Below are 16,106 nucleotides of genomic sequence, written 5' to 3' on the forward strand. Positions count from 1 at the left end.
AGATTAGTTGGTTCTGGGGTTTGATAACAGATGGACGGTGCTGTGCTGGTTAGATTAGTATGTTCTGGGGTTTGATAACAGATGGATGGTGCTGTGCTGGTTAGATTAGTAGATTATGGGGTTTGATAACAGATGGATGGAGCTGTGCTTGTTAGATTAGTAGGTTCTGGGGTTTGATAACAGATGGATGGTGCTGTGCTGGTTAGATTAGTAGGTTCTGGGGTTTGATAACAGATGGATGGAGCTGTGCTTGTTAGATTAGTAGGTTCTGGGGTTTGATAACAGATGGATGGAGCTGTGCTTGTTAGATTAGTAGGTTCTGGGGTTTGATAACAGATGGATGGCGCCATGCTGATTAAAAAAAAGTTCTAAAAAGCTAAATTAAGGGTTTGGAGTAGCCTATTTAATGATTGAGATGCTGTGGCATGACTTGAACAGGCCATTCATGTTTGAAAACCTTCCCAAGTGGCTGAATTAAAAAAATATTTTGCAAAGAAGAGTGGAGCAAAATTTTTCCAAAAGATGTGAAAGATTTATAGCCAGTTATTGCCAACGCTTGATTAAAGCTGGCGTTGCCAAGGATGATTAAAGAGCTGTAAAGGAATGATTAAAGTATGATTAAAGAGCAAAAATAAAAGAAATCTGTATGTCACAAACACTGAGGTCTATTTTATCAAACTAACTAGCAGTACGTTTATTAGATATTCAACTACAAGCAGACTGTACAAGACAAAAGATTTTAGATTGGTATATAATTTAGGTGTGTCATTTTTGTTAAAAACTAACCGGGGCATATTTTACTCAACTTAAAGTGTGATATGATTATCTGTCATTATCAGATCATCTAATGTGTCTCTGCAGACTACAAGTTATTTTATATATCTGCATGTCATTGGGTGTGTCGCAGTAGCAATTTATTACCTTTAAAACTGTATTAACATTGAACATAGGCATATTTTACCCAACTAAAAGTTATAGTATGATTAACAGGTACATCTTTAAAGACTAAAAGTGTTTTTTTTTTTATCTGTACAGCCCATTGGTTTGTCAGCCAATTAATATTTCACCAAGCTAAAAGTTGTATTATGTTTATCAGGTGTGTCTATATAGACTACAATTGATTTTTTTATATCTGTATGTCGCAGGAGCAATTTATTGGTTATAGAAAGGCACTTACTTGCATGTTTAAAATGTCTAAAGTGGTAAAAAAAAAAATACCCATCCATTAACTTTAGTACTAAATAAGCTGAATAAATTTTTACCTTATCTCCTTATATGGTGTCAAGTCTTTATATCTAACAACAAAATGCTCCTTAGCGCTATTAATGTTTACGTTTTTAGCCAGGATCCGGACTTTGCAGATGGTCCTTATCATCTTGGGCGCCCGCTTGATCCGGGCTTTTCAGAAAATTTAACGTTTGCAGTTTGTTCTCTGTTTCTCTGTTGTGTGGAAAATGTGATTCGGGACAGTTTAGGAACACGAAAAACGAAAAAAGTAAAAAAAAAAACTGCACCGCACGAGCTTCCCGCACAAAACTGCGTTTAGTTTCTGTTTCAGAACAGAACAGCCCGTAGGCCTTCCAGCATAAACACACGTCAGCCACATCTCACACACTGGATACAATAAGATTGAGAGATGATGATCGTGTGAACTGCTATGTACATTACTATTATATTTAATCCATATTTAAAGCGCTCTCCACCCCACCGCCCCCACCGGGAGAGTGGAAAGCACGTACCCACCTCACTACCACAACATACGAACTACAGACAGAGTTTAAATCTATTCAGCGTTATACTTTAGAGTGAAAAAGAAGCAAAGCAGTAAATTAGCGTTACTAACCTGAGCGCTGCAGCCACTACTGGGTTTAATGAAACGAGTTCTTCAGAACTTAAAGCGAACGCGCAGCTGAACTAGCCTCTAGGGGAAGTTTCGTGTGTGTGCTGTAGGCCGGAGTACAAAGTAGGAGGGACTAGTGGAAGTTTCCATCTATGTAATGCTGCAGACCGGAGCCCCAGTGGACATGGCTAAAGGGCGGAGCATGTGTCAATCATTTTCGACTGCAGCCAATCAGATACTACACTTTCGTTGTCAATCACTTTTTATTAAGCCAATCCTCAGACAGACCAAGCTGTCCATCATTTTTACTGCAGCCAATCACCTTAGCAGATCTGTCAAAAGAAGGCGGAAACTGCATTGCTACCGGTTAAACGTAGCGCGATTTAAACTTCTGAACAGCGGTGAAGCTGAATGTGTATTTTACAAAATACTATATTAACAGTTTAAACACATTTATGTGCTACTGTAGTTAGTCCTGCCTATGTACACACACACACACACACACACACACACACACACACACACACACACACACACACACACACACACACATATATACACGATTAAAAAACACGAAAGTGCCATTCCAGAAAAACGAGTATTTTAATCTTTGATTTAAAAATATCTAAAGTCAGAGCTTTTCTAACGTTTTCATTCAGTTACTTCTGTTTAAGAGCGGCATATAGGCAGGACTAACTACAGTAGCACATAAATGTGTTTAAACTGTTAATATAGTATTTTGTAAAATACTTATACACATTCAGCTTCACCGCTGTTCAGAAGCTTAAATCGCGCTACGTTTAACCGGTAGCAACGCAGTTTCCGCCTTCTTTTGACAGATCTGCTAAGGTGATTGGCTGCAGTAAAAAATAATGGACAGCTTGGTCTGTCTGAGGATTGGCTTAATAAAAAGTGATTGACAACGAAAGTGTAGTATCTGATTGGCTGCAGTCGAAAATGATTGACACATGCTCCGCCTTTAAGCCACGCCCACTGGGGCTCCGGTCTGCAGCGTTACCCTTCTCGAAGTTTCCTGCCACATGACGTAGTCAGATCAGGTATGACAGGACCATTTGAAAGAAACTTTACATTAACCCTTTTAGACGTGACTTATGTTCTACGGATGAAAAAAAAATCCTCAAAAACAGGATTCAGTAAAAAAAAATACATGAAATAGCATCAATAAAAAAATCTAACATAATATTTGTATTTTGTCTGTTCATTGCAGTGCAGTCATTTGTTAAAGGCTGTTTTATTTCATATAACATATTACGTTTTTTTATTCTACAACCATTGTAATATTTATTTATATATATTTTTTAAAATTATCTCTAAGCAGTAAAAAACACTGCAGGGAAAAGTTGTTTATTCTAATACATTAGCTGGGATGCTACCATGCTTTACTTCAATGAGCAGATTTTTATTTTTCCAATAATCTGCTGTTTGATTGGCTAATAAATGTGTGAAGTGAAAGAATACACAAAATAGAAGAAAACACACCATGTCCGTAGCAAGGGATGCAGGGTCTGTAAGGGTTAATTTCAGAGGGATTTTTCATCCAACAGTAAAAGCACACATGAGCTGGTTTAGCTCATCATACAGACCCTGTCCTCTTATTCAAAATATGAAAACTTTATATACGAAAACCACTTATATTATATCTTATATAAAGAGGCTTATGTGGTAGTTCCCAGAGAGGGATTTAGTCTAGACTAGTCTTTAAAAAGCATTCTGAATATAGATTATTCGCTGTCCAAGAAACGGACCCTCTATGTTAAAAAGCTGCTTTTTTAATGTATGAGGTAAAAAAATATGAAAATATTAATTAATATTATTAAGACATAGACCTCCAAAAGTTGTAAACACAATGATATACCCTTTTTTCTATAATGTTAAATCTAACAATACATTTACAGTATTTATGTCTGAAAGAAAACATACAAACATGAATTCAAACACACCAAAAATGGTCCATACCATTCTATTTTAGTAACCATTCCTCTCCTGTGCCTGCCTGGCTCATAAAATTGGTGACATGGCTTGCATCTTCACTAAGGTAGCACCTGCACAAGCCACAGCCCTACGTGTAAGAAGCTGCTATCTAGCTTTCTTAAACACACTTTATTGTCTTAGGAAATTAGTTTATAATTGCACATTAAATGCTGCTGTGCTGACACACAGACCTCAGGCTAAAGATGCATTTAGCGGCTTTAAATTAAATATTTTCAATTTTTAAGGTGGAGCAGAACATTGATGTATTTACACAATATTTTTAACTGTAAACAGTAAAAAATGAATACATTTTTATTGCAGACAGGACCTAATAGCAAGCAGGTGAGTTAGAAAGAGGTCTCACTGGAGAACTTGACCCCCTCCACCCAATAATTATTGTACAATTTGCACCCTGTTAGCAATCCTGTTCGAAGAACAAAGTTGTGGCATGTGAAATCCAAATGAGTCAGCATGGTTCCTCTTCATTAAGGGTCTACTGCAGGCGTACAACACTTAGAAGTGCAAAGTGAGTGAATTCAATGATATCTGATAAGCATTGAATCCAGAGGGATGACTAAAAGCGCTAGAAACCAGCATCAGTGTATGTCCACAGCAATTCACAAATCATAAATATTACAATATGGCATAACCAATTAGTAGATAATATTTCCGATTACCTATGAACTGTACTTACAGCTGTATCTATCTCAGAAAGTGGACCAGCGGAACACTTTAGAATTTGATGCAACATGCCTCGCTGCCCCATCCAACCTGCTCCCTATGTACTTACACACACAGGCTGCTGTTACTCACTGTCCTTAGTGACAGTTACCACAATATTGTGCAGCATTGATGGTCATCAGAAAAAAAAAACACTGTATTTTTTTACACTGTTATGCTAGAGCAACACTAGACAAACACTAGACCTCAAGCTTGGAATTCACAATTCACATATACATTTTTAACAATTATAAACAGTGTATAAAAAACACAATGTGATTTTTTATAATTTATTTTTACAATTTATTGTACATTATACAAAAAAGAAAACAGGACTGGTCTTACCTGCTGTACACCAAAAATGTCAGGAGTGGATGCTGTTTCTAGACCCACTCTTACCTTTATCGATTTATTTACTGTAATTATAATCAGGAACACACATGAATGTGCAATATGCTCAAAGTTGTACCACTGTTATCTGAGAATGGCTTATGACTTATTCCCAATATCAAATTACACCATAGGGGTACATATACAGAATGTGGGGATATACATTTTTTTTACACATTATTAGAAATAGAGTTCACATGAACAAACCATCTAATATATTTAAATATACAATAAACAAAGTATTTGGGACACCTATTTGTTCGTTGTTTCTTCAGAAATCAAGGGGAATAAAAGAGTTTATCCAGCCTCCTTTTTGTTGGAGTAACTGTCTTCATTGTCCGGAAAAGGCTTTTTACTAGATTGTGAAGCATTGATCTGAGGATTTTTTTTTACATTCAACAACAACAACAACAACAACAACAACAACATAAGTGAGGTCTAGGTGTTGGATGATCTCCGCCCCATGTAATCTCGAACTCATACCATATAAAAGTATGGGAAACATCTTCATCACTCCAGAGAACACAGATCAACTGCTCAACAATTCAATGCTGGAGACTTTACACCTCAAACCCAGCCTGGCATTAGGCCTAGAGTTTACGTTAATGTCTATCTTATTATCTGCTTCAGAAAGTTCTTCTATATTGTACAGGGACTAGACAAGCTGTGTGTATGCATTTTCACATTTATGTCAGCAATGGTTATACTAAAGTAGATGAAAAACAGAAGACAGAGTCTATACAGTGTACCTTTACATATTACATATTATGAGCCCAGACACAGACCGTGTTCAGAAAAATATAATTTTATGTATATACATAAACAAATATTGTTAATACGGTTGTCTTTCAGATACTGAGACTGTTTAATCTCTTTAACATTTCCATCAATAAAATCTCTGGAAACTGTGTTTGTTCTGCCTCTTGTCTGATTTTTGTGAGCTTCTCATCATAATACCTTTTATACTCAATCATAGCCCTGTTCTTCCGTTCATCTAAAACCTGTAGCTCTTCAATTTTCCTCTCTTTTTCCTCTCCAGATTGTTTCAGAGTTTTAATTGTATCTTCTAGTTTTCTCTTTTCCTCACTGAACTTGGATTCCAGCTTCACTTTCTGCTCTTCCAGTTTCTTTTCGTAATGTTTCCGTAATTCTTCTTCCTTTTCTCTGAGAATTCTCTCAACATCCTGATACACACTGTTAGTGTAGCACTCGCCCCCATTACGGACCACCATCTCCTCCACTTTGTCTAAGAACTCTAGAACCTGTGAGCGATCGTTTATTCTGGTGTTGTCAAAGACGTGGTACCTCCCTCCACACTGCTGGATGACCTGACGGAGGTCTCTATGTGCATGTGTAACATACTCATCAATATCACTGGTCAGTTCATCTCCGTGAGTGAAGAGGATGATGGTGTATTTGTCTGCTTCTTCTCCAAAGACAGCTCTAATCTTCTCCACAGACCGATGCTCCTCTCTGGTGAAGGGTCCGAGTTGTATGACCAGAATGATGGCGTGGGGTCCTGGAGCCGTCATGTTAATGCACTTAATGAGCTCCCCTTTCAGTTCTTCTTCAGTGAGATCTGGATCAAACAGACCTGGAGTGTCCACCAGTAAAATTTCCCTCCCAGCCACCTCTCCAGTCTCCTTCCTGCACACTTGTGTGACGGAGGCGCTGCTTGTGGCAGCTTTAAAAGCTTTTCGGCCAAGGATGGTGTTTCCAGAAGAGCTCTTTCCTGTGCCAGTCTTCCCCACCAACACCATTTTCCTCAGAGACACTGGAAACAAAATACCATTTACATTTAAGGCATTTGGCTGAGATGCCTTTTCAGAGTAACTTATAATGGTAAACACATTTTGTCAAAAAAGCGTTACCCAAGCGTTTACATGTTACTGAATATTTGCAGTGCTACGCTTGATAAAAATTTTTGCCTTCCCTTCCAAGCCTAGAATAATAATTTTGGATAGGGACCAATTCCTTTAAGCAAAACAAGAGCATTGGAGCAAAACATCAGCTTTTTAAGTACTTTACAGACTTACAATTTGGAATCTCAATGTCTTTGCTTTCCGAGCGCACCATCTGACCAGGAGCATCTTCACAGTGTTCAGCTTGGGGAGTAGAAATGACTATATGTTAACAGTGTAACAATGTCCATACACACTTCTTAACATGTTTTTCTTGTTATCCATTATTATATATGTCTTATCCTTACCAGTGGGAGATAGGGCCTCTCGTAGAGGTAGACCTTCTTGATTAGTGTCATCATTAGAATTCCACCCTAATGACAGAACAAAGCAGAAAGGGAGCAAAAAGGCAAAGATGTTGATTTACTCTAAAGCTTAAGCTTATCTGTCCACAGGTTTGAACTGAAGCTACACCGTTTGAGAAATTAAAAGTAATAGGAGACTGCCCCCAAAATATAAATAAATAGAATCACAAATGTACCTATAAATTAATTTATTTCGCATATAGGGCTCTGTGTGCTTACTGTCTTACTGTGTGTTACTGAGTGTGTGTGTGTGTGTGTGTATATATAACTCTGTATATAACTCGATGTGTGTGTGTGTGTTAGTGTTACTCCAACTGTATATACCTCTGTATATAACTTTTTGTTTGTGTGTGTGTGTGTGCGTGCGTGTGTGTGTGTGTGTTCACTGGGTTAAGGTGAAGGGTAATTTCAATCAGGGTTTTTGGTTATATTATACCACACAAGTCTGGAAAAGGCCAGCAACTCGACTTCAAGTTCTCTTACTATACGTTAACATAACCTTCAGCCCCGCTGGAAATATTAAAAACGTGTGTAAAAATATTAAACGAAGTCTGGCGATTTCCGCGTTTACTTTCACTTTTAAATTGATGCGCATTTCATTGAGTCCCTTCTAAGAAAATAAAAACAATGAACAAATGCTCAAATAATATACACAATCAGATATACATCACAATTCTATTAAAACAATTTCCAAAGGAACTTTTGTGGTTTCGCTATAGTGCATTTAAAAATAGTGTATTTCTGTATTAGTTCCTGTTGTCATGATCTGAAAGCTACGTGAACTATGATTTCTACAAAGATTATTATACATTACAGGAAACTGGGATTTACCTTTACACTTCGAGCAAATAATTCCCATATCTGCTCATAACTGGTAAGAAAATGATTTCCAGTCCGTGCCCAATCGTCGGCAACCGCTACCAGTTAATTCATGTAAAGAATACAGCAATCTGGTAAATATGCGGAAATGTTCATGTGAATGTTTTTAGCGACATCTAGTGTCATTAACAAACAAAAGACGCACAAGAAAATAAGAATTGCTCTCCTTTTTCTTGTTATTTTCTCTATTTGTCTTTATTTTACTAGTTTACAGTAAAATATACTGGTATTTACTGGTAATGACCAATCAGATTGATATAATAGAGATTAGAAAACCTGCATCATTAAAACACAAGGGGTGAACACTTTTCACAAGGTCTGGTTCCTAGGATATATTATCTTCCAAAAGTGAGTACACATTTGGACATGTTCACTGTGAGGTGTACTCACTTGTGTTGCCAGCTATTTAGACGTTAAGGAGCCACTACCCTCAAACCATATTTTTTCCATGAATAGCCAAAATATGTTCCTTTGAAGTAATGAACATACCAGTGCTGCTTAAAATGTTATTTAATTAATCACATTCATCACTTTTTGGTGTAAAAGTATTTTAATATCTGGCATAGGTTTAAAATTATCTCTTTATTTCAGACACAGAACATACCAGAAATATTTTCACAATTTAACCTGAATTATACAATACATTAACAGTCTCTTCCACTTCCAAACAACTTAAAAACACTATATTTCACATATTTTTGAAATATTCTGAATGATAAAATTATCATTTAACATTATCCCAATGCAGTTTTTACCACAAACTGTTTGTTCTTTGCTTCCCACACCTCTCCCAGTTACTGAAATAAACAAGCGTGTCTACATTTTCAGTATCAGTTCCAGTGTTCTGACAAGTTGTGCTAACTTGTCAAACCGTGCTACCCTAATGTTTCTACTTTATATTTTAAGGTAAAAATACAGCAAAAGAACCATATTAGAAAATGCTTCTGTCAGAAGTTGTATGTTGTTGTCCCTTTGCCTTCACTCTGCGCTCCAGCTCACCCCAAACTATCTGGATTGGGTTCAGGTCCGGTGACTGTGGAGGCCAGGTCATCTGCCACAGCACTCATCACTCTCCTTCTTGGTCAAATAGCCCTTACCCAGCCTGGAGGTGTGATTGGGGTCATTATCCTGTTAAAATAAATGATCGTCCAACTAAACGCAAACCAGATGGGATGGCATGTAGTTGCAGGATGCTGTGGTAGCCATGCTGGTTCAGTGTGCATTCAATTTTGAATAAATCCCCAACAGTGTCACCAGCAAAATATGATTTCTAAGGCTGGTGACTCGGATGAACTTGTCCTGAGAAGCAGCGGTGACTCTGGGTTCCTTTCCTTTCTTGGGTCGGTCCTCATGTTTGCCTGTTTCGTTGTAGCGCTTGATGGTTTTGTGACTCCACTTGGGGACGCATTTAAAGTTTTTTCAATTTTCTAGACTGACTGACCGTTATTTCTTAAAGTAATGATGGCTACTCGTTTTCTTCTCTTTCGTTTGATGATAGTAGTAACCTGACTTCTGCACAACAAAACTGTTGGTCCCAACCCTATTGATAAAGCAAGAAATTCCACCAATTAACCCTGATAAGGCACACCTGAAAACCATTTCAGGTGACCACCTCTTGAAGCTCATTGAGAGAATGATGCCAAGAGTGTGCAAAGCAGTAATCAGAACAGAGGGTGGCTATTTTGAAGAAACTCGAATATAAAACATGTTTTCAGTTATTTCATCTTTTTTTGTTAAGTACATAAATACATATATACATATATATTAAATGTTCTATAACCTGCAGAGCAGGGTAACGCAGGAGGATATCATCTGTGTGAAAAAGTGGCGCTGCGTTTCCACTGCATTCCGCTGTGGGGCGCTGATGAGCTGCGTATTGAAAGTGGAAGAAAAAAATAATCATTATGACATTTTATTGTTTAGTTACATGTGTAGTCACATTAACTTACCTCAACATGACTTTTGCAATTATTTACTCCCCGTGGGCAATGCTAAAATCACTATTAAAACTGTACAGCAGGTAAGACTTATTGTTTTTTACTTTTGTTTTTTACTTTTATCATACATAGGTACACATGGATACTCACATACTCTTTGCAGGGAACAGGCCAATCAGAACCATCTCTGTTCTGCATGAACTACTTGAATATGCACAGGAGGGGAGCGCCAATAGGCGATTGGGAGAAAAAAGGCTGTGTTGCCTGTGTGCGTGTTTCTTTTCACTCTTGGGCCACTCGTTCTAGATTTCCAAGAAACTTGGACATCAAGGAGCCGTTAATGATATGTGGTAGACTCCCACACCTTCTAGGAGACTTGGGACATCTGTAATAGTATGTGATTAAGACAATGCTGCTTAAATTAAACAGGGCTATTCATGTTTTCTAATGAAAGCATACTGTAAAGCATTCTGTGATATAATGTGATGGAATTTATTTTAATCATAAATATTGTCTCCACTCTTAGTTGGATTACAGCTTTGACTATTCTGACTTTTATTGTGTTCTTTTCAATGTGTACACTCCAGTGGCGGATGCTGGTCTTGCAAGGAGGGAAAGCTCAATTTCAGCCTACATCTTAACATATGTCGTTTTATTTATACGTAAATTCTACTCTCCCTGAGGTTTTTTGTTTTTTTTTGTAAACAAAAGGCATTATTTTCAAGTTTTCACTACACAACAATAAGGTACCCATTCTTTACATAGAACACTTACATAAAAAAGACGCTATGACATGAATAAACATAAAATGATCAGTAAAAAAAACATTACGCAAAATCTTTAAAGTTGGTAAAGGAAAAAATGCAGGTAAATTTATTTCCTTTTTGGACAGTTTTATTTTCCTTAAATAATCCCTTTATTAATTTTAATTATTTAAATTATTTTTAATGATAAGACAATACTTACTACTTGCCCCTGTTCATTTATGTCCTGAGATGGTTTCATCAAGAGGCATGGACAACAGTACATTTTATTTGTTACAGCACTTCCAGTCAGCCAGCTCACTTTATCATACCAGGACAGCTGAAAATACCTGTTACTTTTTCCCACCTTTTACACCAAATTAATCTGAGCAGTTGATCTGCCCTGCTGTTTAACTCTTAAGTTTGTCTTTGTAAGGAAGACTATCAAATGGCTTCTCCAAAATCCGGTCCACAACATTAAAACTGTCTGACATTATGAGCAGCTTGCACTGGCGCGAGGCTAGTGTGAAGTGTGTCCGTCTGTGAGTGCTTTGTGACGGTGGAGGGGCTCAGGAGCAGAGGTCAGAAAGAGTAACAGAAGTCAGTCTCCAAACACAAGCAGCTACAGAAAAGCACCAGAAATAGAAGCTGGATTTGTCGCTCATTGTTTTTAATAAAGAAAATACAGCTATAAGGTTTAGGAAAGTCTCAGGTTCAACTCAGAACAGAATGAAAATGCTCTCATCACAGATTTTTACACTAAAAGATCGCTGATTCGCTCATTTTGCTGTCAATCAAAAAGGGACTCCGCCTCAGACAGATCATCCAATCAGGGACGTGCACAGGAATCTTGAAGGGCAGTTGCTCTAACCTGAAGAAAGGGCACCCCACCCCCTCCAACAAAAGAAGAGTCTCTCTCTCCTGTATTCCTCTCTTTTCCGTGGGCATTTCAAATTGTCTGCATTAACACAACATGCATGTGAATAATTCAAATAGTGCTTTAGAGAGCTAGTTAGGTTAGCAAGTTTAGCTAAAGTGCTCTTGGCTATGGTGGCTATTGCACTCATGCTACACATTCTAATATAAACTGCAATCAGTCACACAACAGAGAAGCAGATGTGTCACATCTGATTAATACCTCGGCAGTGATTAGTACTCCAAAATATACGCCAGAAACCGATAGGCAGTCTCTATAGTGACTCAGTTTAGCTCTCATGTGTTTATATATTGAGTTATTTGTTACGTCCAAAACAATTAAAGGTAAATGTTACTTATGGCCATCCCTAGCAACTATCTATCTATTTAGTTGTTTAGCAGTCAATATAACGCTATATACAGGTTTAAGATGAGTCTCTTTCCATTCTCTGTCTTTCCTACCAGTCTAAACTAGCTTTGCTAAGCTAAGCAGTGAATTACTAGGACCTGTAAAGTAGTAACTCCAGCTCTGGGGTGTGTGTTTTTGGAGCAGTGGGATTTTTCAGGTATAACAGGATTGGCTTAGGCTAACACAGCTAACAGTGCATAGGGCAACTTTAGCTGGGATAAAGTTCAGATGAGCTGGCTTATAATAAGACTTTCTTGCCATGGTAGAAGTTACTGAACGCGTCTCTCACTTGATTGTGTAGATTTAGCCTGCTGAACTGGTGTCTGGGGAGGGCTGGGCAGAGCAGACTACTCTCTGTGATGTTTTGAAATTGGACAGCTCCAGATATTTCACACGCTCGCTCTCTTTTCCTACAGAATGTACCTTTTTTAGAACTGTCAAGCTACCACTGCACTTTCTGTTCTATAGGTGTTGTCTCATAGCGCTGGTCTTTGCTGCAGATTCTGGTTGTTAAACTGCTGCCTTGAGATTAGTACCACTTTAGTGGCTGTTAAATTGTTGTACATTTCTTTTACCATTTTCACTTAGATTAGTTGGTTATTTTCCAATTTCTTATTTATTTTTTCGGTCATTCTGTTCTATCAGTTATTTACTTTGAGATATTTGCGGGTTTTTTTTTATATTACTTTGTTTTTCTACTGCTCTGCTCACTATTTCACTTTTATTTTTTGGAATTTTTTAGACTATATATTTTTTAGCATTTTGAGCTTACTTTAGTTGGACATTTTCCAATTTTATATACTATTTATCATATCGCGTTCAGGCTCGCCTTCAGGCTCGGGTTCAGGATCACGCTCAGGCTCGGGTTTAGGCTCGGGTTCTGTAGTATACTCTTTCTGATACCAGCACTCAGTTGAGCAGAACAAAACGTTGAGAAAGCGCATAGCTTTGCTAACTTTTCCAGACACAGTTTATTTAGAGGCATATGTTTGCGTTTTTTTTGTAATATTACTTTATTTTTCTACTCTTCTGCTAAGTTTTGTGTTTTTATCTTTTAAAATTCGTTAGATTAGATTTTATTGGGCTTAGTTTAGTTGGTTATTTTCTAATTTCATATTTATTTTTCTGTTATTATTAAATTTAATTTTTAATTTTACATTATTTTAAAGAGCAGGCCTTATTTGCCTCACAGAGTAATACTTTATTTTTTTTTTTTTAAGAGTCTTGTGAATTGATTTGGACTCGTGACCAAAAACTTGTGACTTGATTCGACTTTTGACCAAAGATTTGAGACTTGACTCAAAGTCGTGACCAAAGACTTGTGACTTGACCCAGACTCGTAACCAAAGACTTGTGAGCATCTCTGTAGAGACCACAAAAATTGAGGGAAAAAAATTAAACAAGAGTTTTAGGCACTACAAAAATAAAAAAAAGTTGTTACTTTTAAATTACATTTGCATAAAAATAACAGAAGCACGATGCAAACCGTACACTTGGTTTCGAATTGGTTTGGATCTTCCTAAAACATTAGATTTTGTTCTTTTGGGAAACCAAAGCATAACATTATGGGAAGGTTGTACCACAGTTCCTGGAATGTTCTCAGTCTATGTGTAGCTTAGAGCATAAAAAATAAATTTTTAATGCGTCACTGTTTAAACTAGATCATTTAGATACTAAATAAGTTTGCTCCAGTTCAGGGCCCAGGATCGAGCAACCAACAGTCAACAACCAACACCAGCCAGGTTTTGGTTTGTCATTGGGTATACATTTAAATTGGATAATGCCAGTTTATATGTGTGTATATGTGTATATGTGTGTATGTGTGTAGCCAAAAAGCTCAGCTAACAATGGTTAAACAAAATATTGTTAAAATTTTTTGGAGCTAGCTACCTAATTGGTTTCGAATAAACAATACATTATTCTAACTAATGCCATCCTCTGTATTCTGACAAAATATGTTAATGTTGGCTACCATAGCATATCTAGTATAGTTTATATAGTATACTTTATAGTATAGTTTATAGCTTACAATATATATATATATATATATATATATATATATATATATATATATATATATATTATATTACAAGGGGAATATTTTGGTAACACTTTATAATACTGTGGTTTTCAACATAGTTAAAAGTCTCAGCGTATTGTATGTCTATTTAACTTAAATAAATGTTAGACAGTGAATTTGGCACATGGTCACCCTGCAGAATTAACCTATGCAAAGTATAAGGGGGTTGATTTGTGTTTGTTAAAGCCCTATTAGTACAACGTGCTGATCTGATACATAAATACACATAAAAAGAAAGAAGTAGGTAAGTCGTATTGAAATTGAAGGTCCTAAAAAGATTTTAAGCCTTCATCACTATGTAAATCACTCATTATCTTCAAGTGTTTCTACTGCAAGCAGCAAAAAAAGAACATTAGCAGAGGGAATGTTATACTTATTAAAAAAATGCTAATGCCATTTAACAATCAATTAACCTTTATTTTGACTGGGAGGTAAATTAAGGGCCAGTGTTGGGCACATTACTTTGAAAAAGTAATTAGTTATAGTTTCTAGTTACTTCTCTAAAAAAGTAACTGAGTTACTAACGGAGTTACTCCACTATAAAAGTAACTAGTTACCAGTAAAAGTAACTATAGCGTTACTTTTGTTATTCGCCCCGTAAACAAAAAATTAACAAAAGAAAATAAATTATGTAATAACTATTATTATTAGAAAAATAACAAATGAAAATAAACCCAAAATGTTGACAAAAATATAATCTAACGAATTTCAAGAAATAAAAACCGAAAAACTCGACACAACCAAAGAAAATTGAGACTGAGGCTGTATTCGGAATGGCATACTACTATACTGCATACTGCACAAGTATGTACTGCATACTACACACTGCCCAGTATGTGGTATTTAGTACTGCAACACTTTTGATTGTAGTACCCTACACAGTCCCCTGAAATATTACTGTGTCCATCAGTTATTAGATATATCAAACTGAAATGGCTGTTGCAAACACCCAAATATTTAGAACTAAAAATGATTAAGATTAATAGGGGTGCCAAAGCTTTTTCATATGACTGTATACTCTCTGCATCAAGAACTGCATGAAAGGAGGCCACATTCCCTGCAGCAAAGATGTATTTATGTTTGCTTGCTGTGCATATCTAAGGTATTACTACTGCCTTTCTGCCTTTACTTTCTGTCCCTAAAAGTTTCCATTGTCTTGTCTGACAGCCGTGTCCGCACCACCATGTAGTTAAAAACGCTTTTATGTTAAAAAAAAAAATTATCAGCGATTTGGTGCATGTGTAATATATTGACTGTAACTAATCTTAATACATGTTATGTAGGTGTGTTTATCAATGCATTCAAATGATTTTATAAAAATACCACATATAAATATACACCATATCAGCTTTATTACACACTGAGGAGATTTATGCTGACAACTGAACAAATCTAAACAAAAATCTGTACAGAACAGACACCTACTGGTTTGCAGGACTGATCAACAGCTACTGGAAATGTTTAGTTGCTGCAAATAGGGGTCACACCAAGTACTGAAAGCAGGTTTACATTTTTTTTGCCACGCACATATATGTAATGTCTGATTATTTTCCTCAATAAACAAATGACCAACAATAATATTTTTGTCTCATTTGTTTAACTGGGTTCTATCTACTTTCAGGACTTTGAACATTTAATGTTGTTTTAGGTCATACTTATGCAGAAATATAGAACATACCACTGTACTATATGCACTGCCAGGACACAGATTTGATCAAACTACTTTTACATTTGACTACAACTCTGCCTGGTTGAAATTATTGCTGCAGGGAGGTCAACCAGCTACTGATTTCATGGGTTTACATTCTTCATCCACCAGCACTATTTGTTTTTTTAGGACTGTTCTCATTGAAGACATTCATGATTATTTTTTTTGTATGTTATTATTTTAGACTCATTATATTTGTTAATACAATTAAAGATTAGATCATTGGA

General features: G+C 36.4%; 1 protein-coding gene across 1 annotated transcript; it reads right to left on the reverse strand.

Moving 5' to 3' along the window:
* Positions 1 to 5,269: 5,269 nt before the first annotated feature.
* On the reverse strand, positions 5,270 to 13,035 carry LOC103036830 (GTPase IMAP family member 7-like). Its single transcript, XM_049475686.1, has 4 exons — positions 12,921 to 13,035; positions 7,152 to 7,217; positions 6,979 to 7,047; positions 5,270 to 6,716 (listed from the first exon to the last, which is right to left on the reverse strand). Exons 1-4 carry the CDS (start codon positions 13,033 to 13,035, stop codon positions 5,791 to 5,793), a joined length of 1,176 nt encoding a protein of 391 aa, XP_049331643.1. The 3' UTR covers positions 5,270 to 5,790.
* Between the last annotated feature and the right edge of the window lie 3,071 nt (positions 13,036 to 16,106).

Source organism: Astyanax mexicanus, chromosome 3 (genome assembly GCF_023375975.1).
Source record: "Astyanax mexicanus isolate ESR-SI-001 chromosome 3, AstMex3_surface, whole genome shotgun sequence".
Lineage (NCBI taxonomy): Eukaryota > Metazoa > Chordata > Actinopteri > Characiformes > Acestrorhamphidae > Astyanax > Astyanax mexicanus.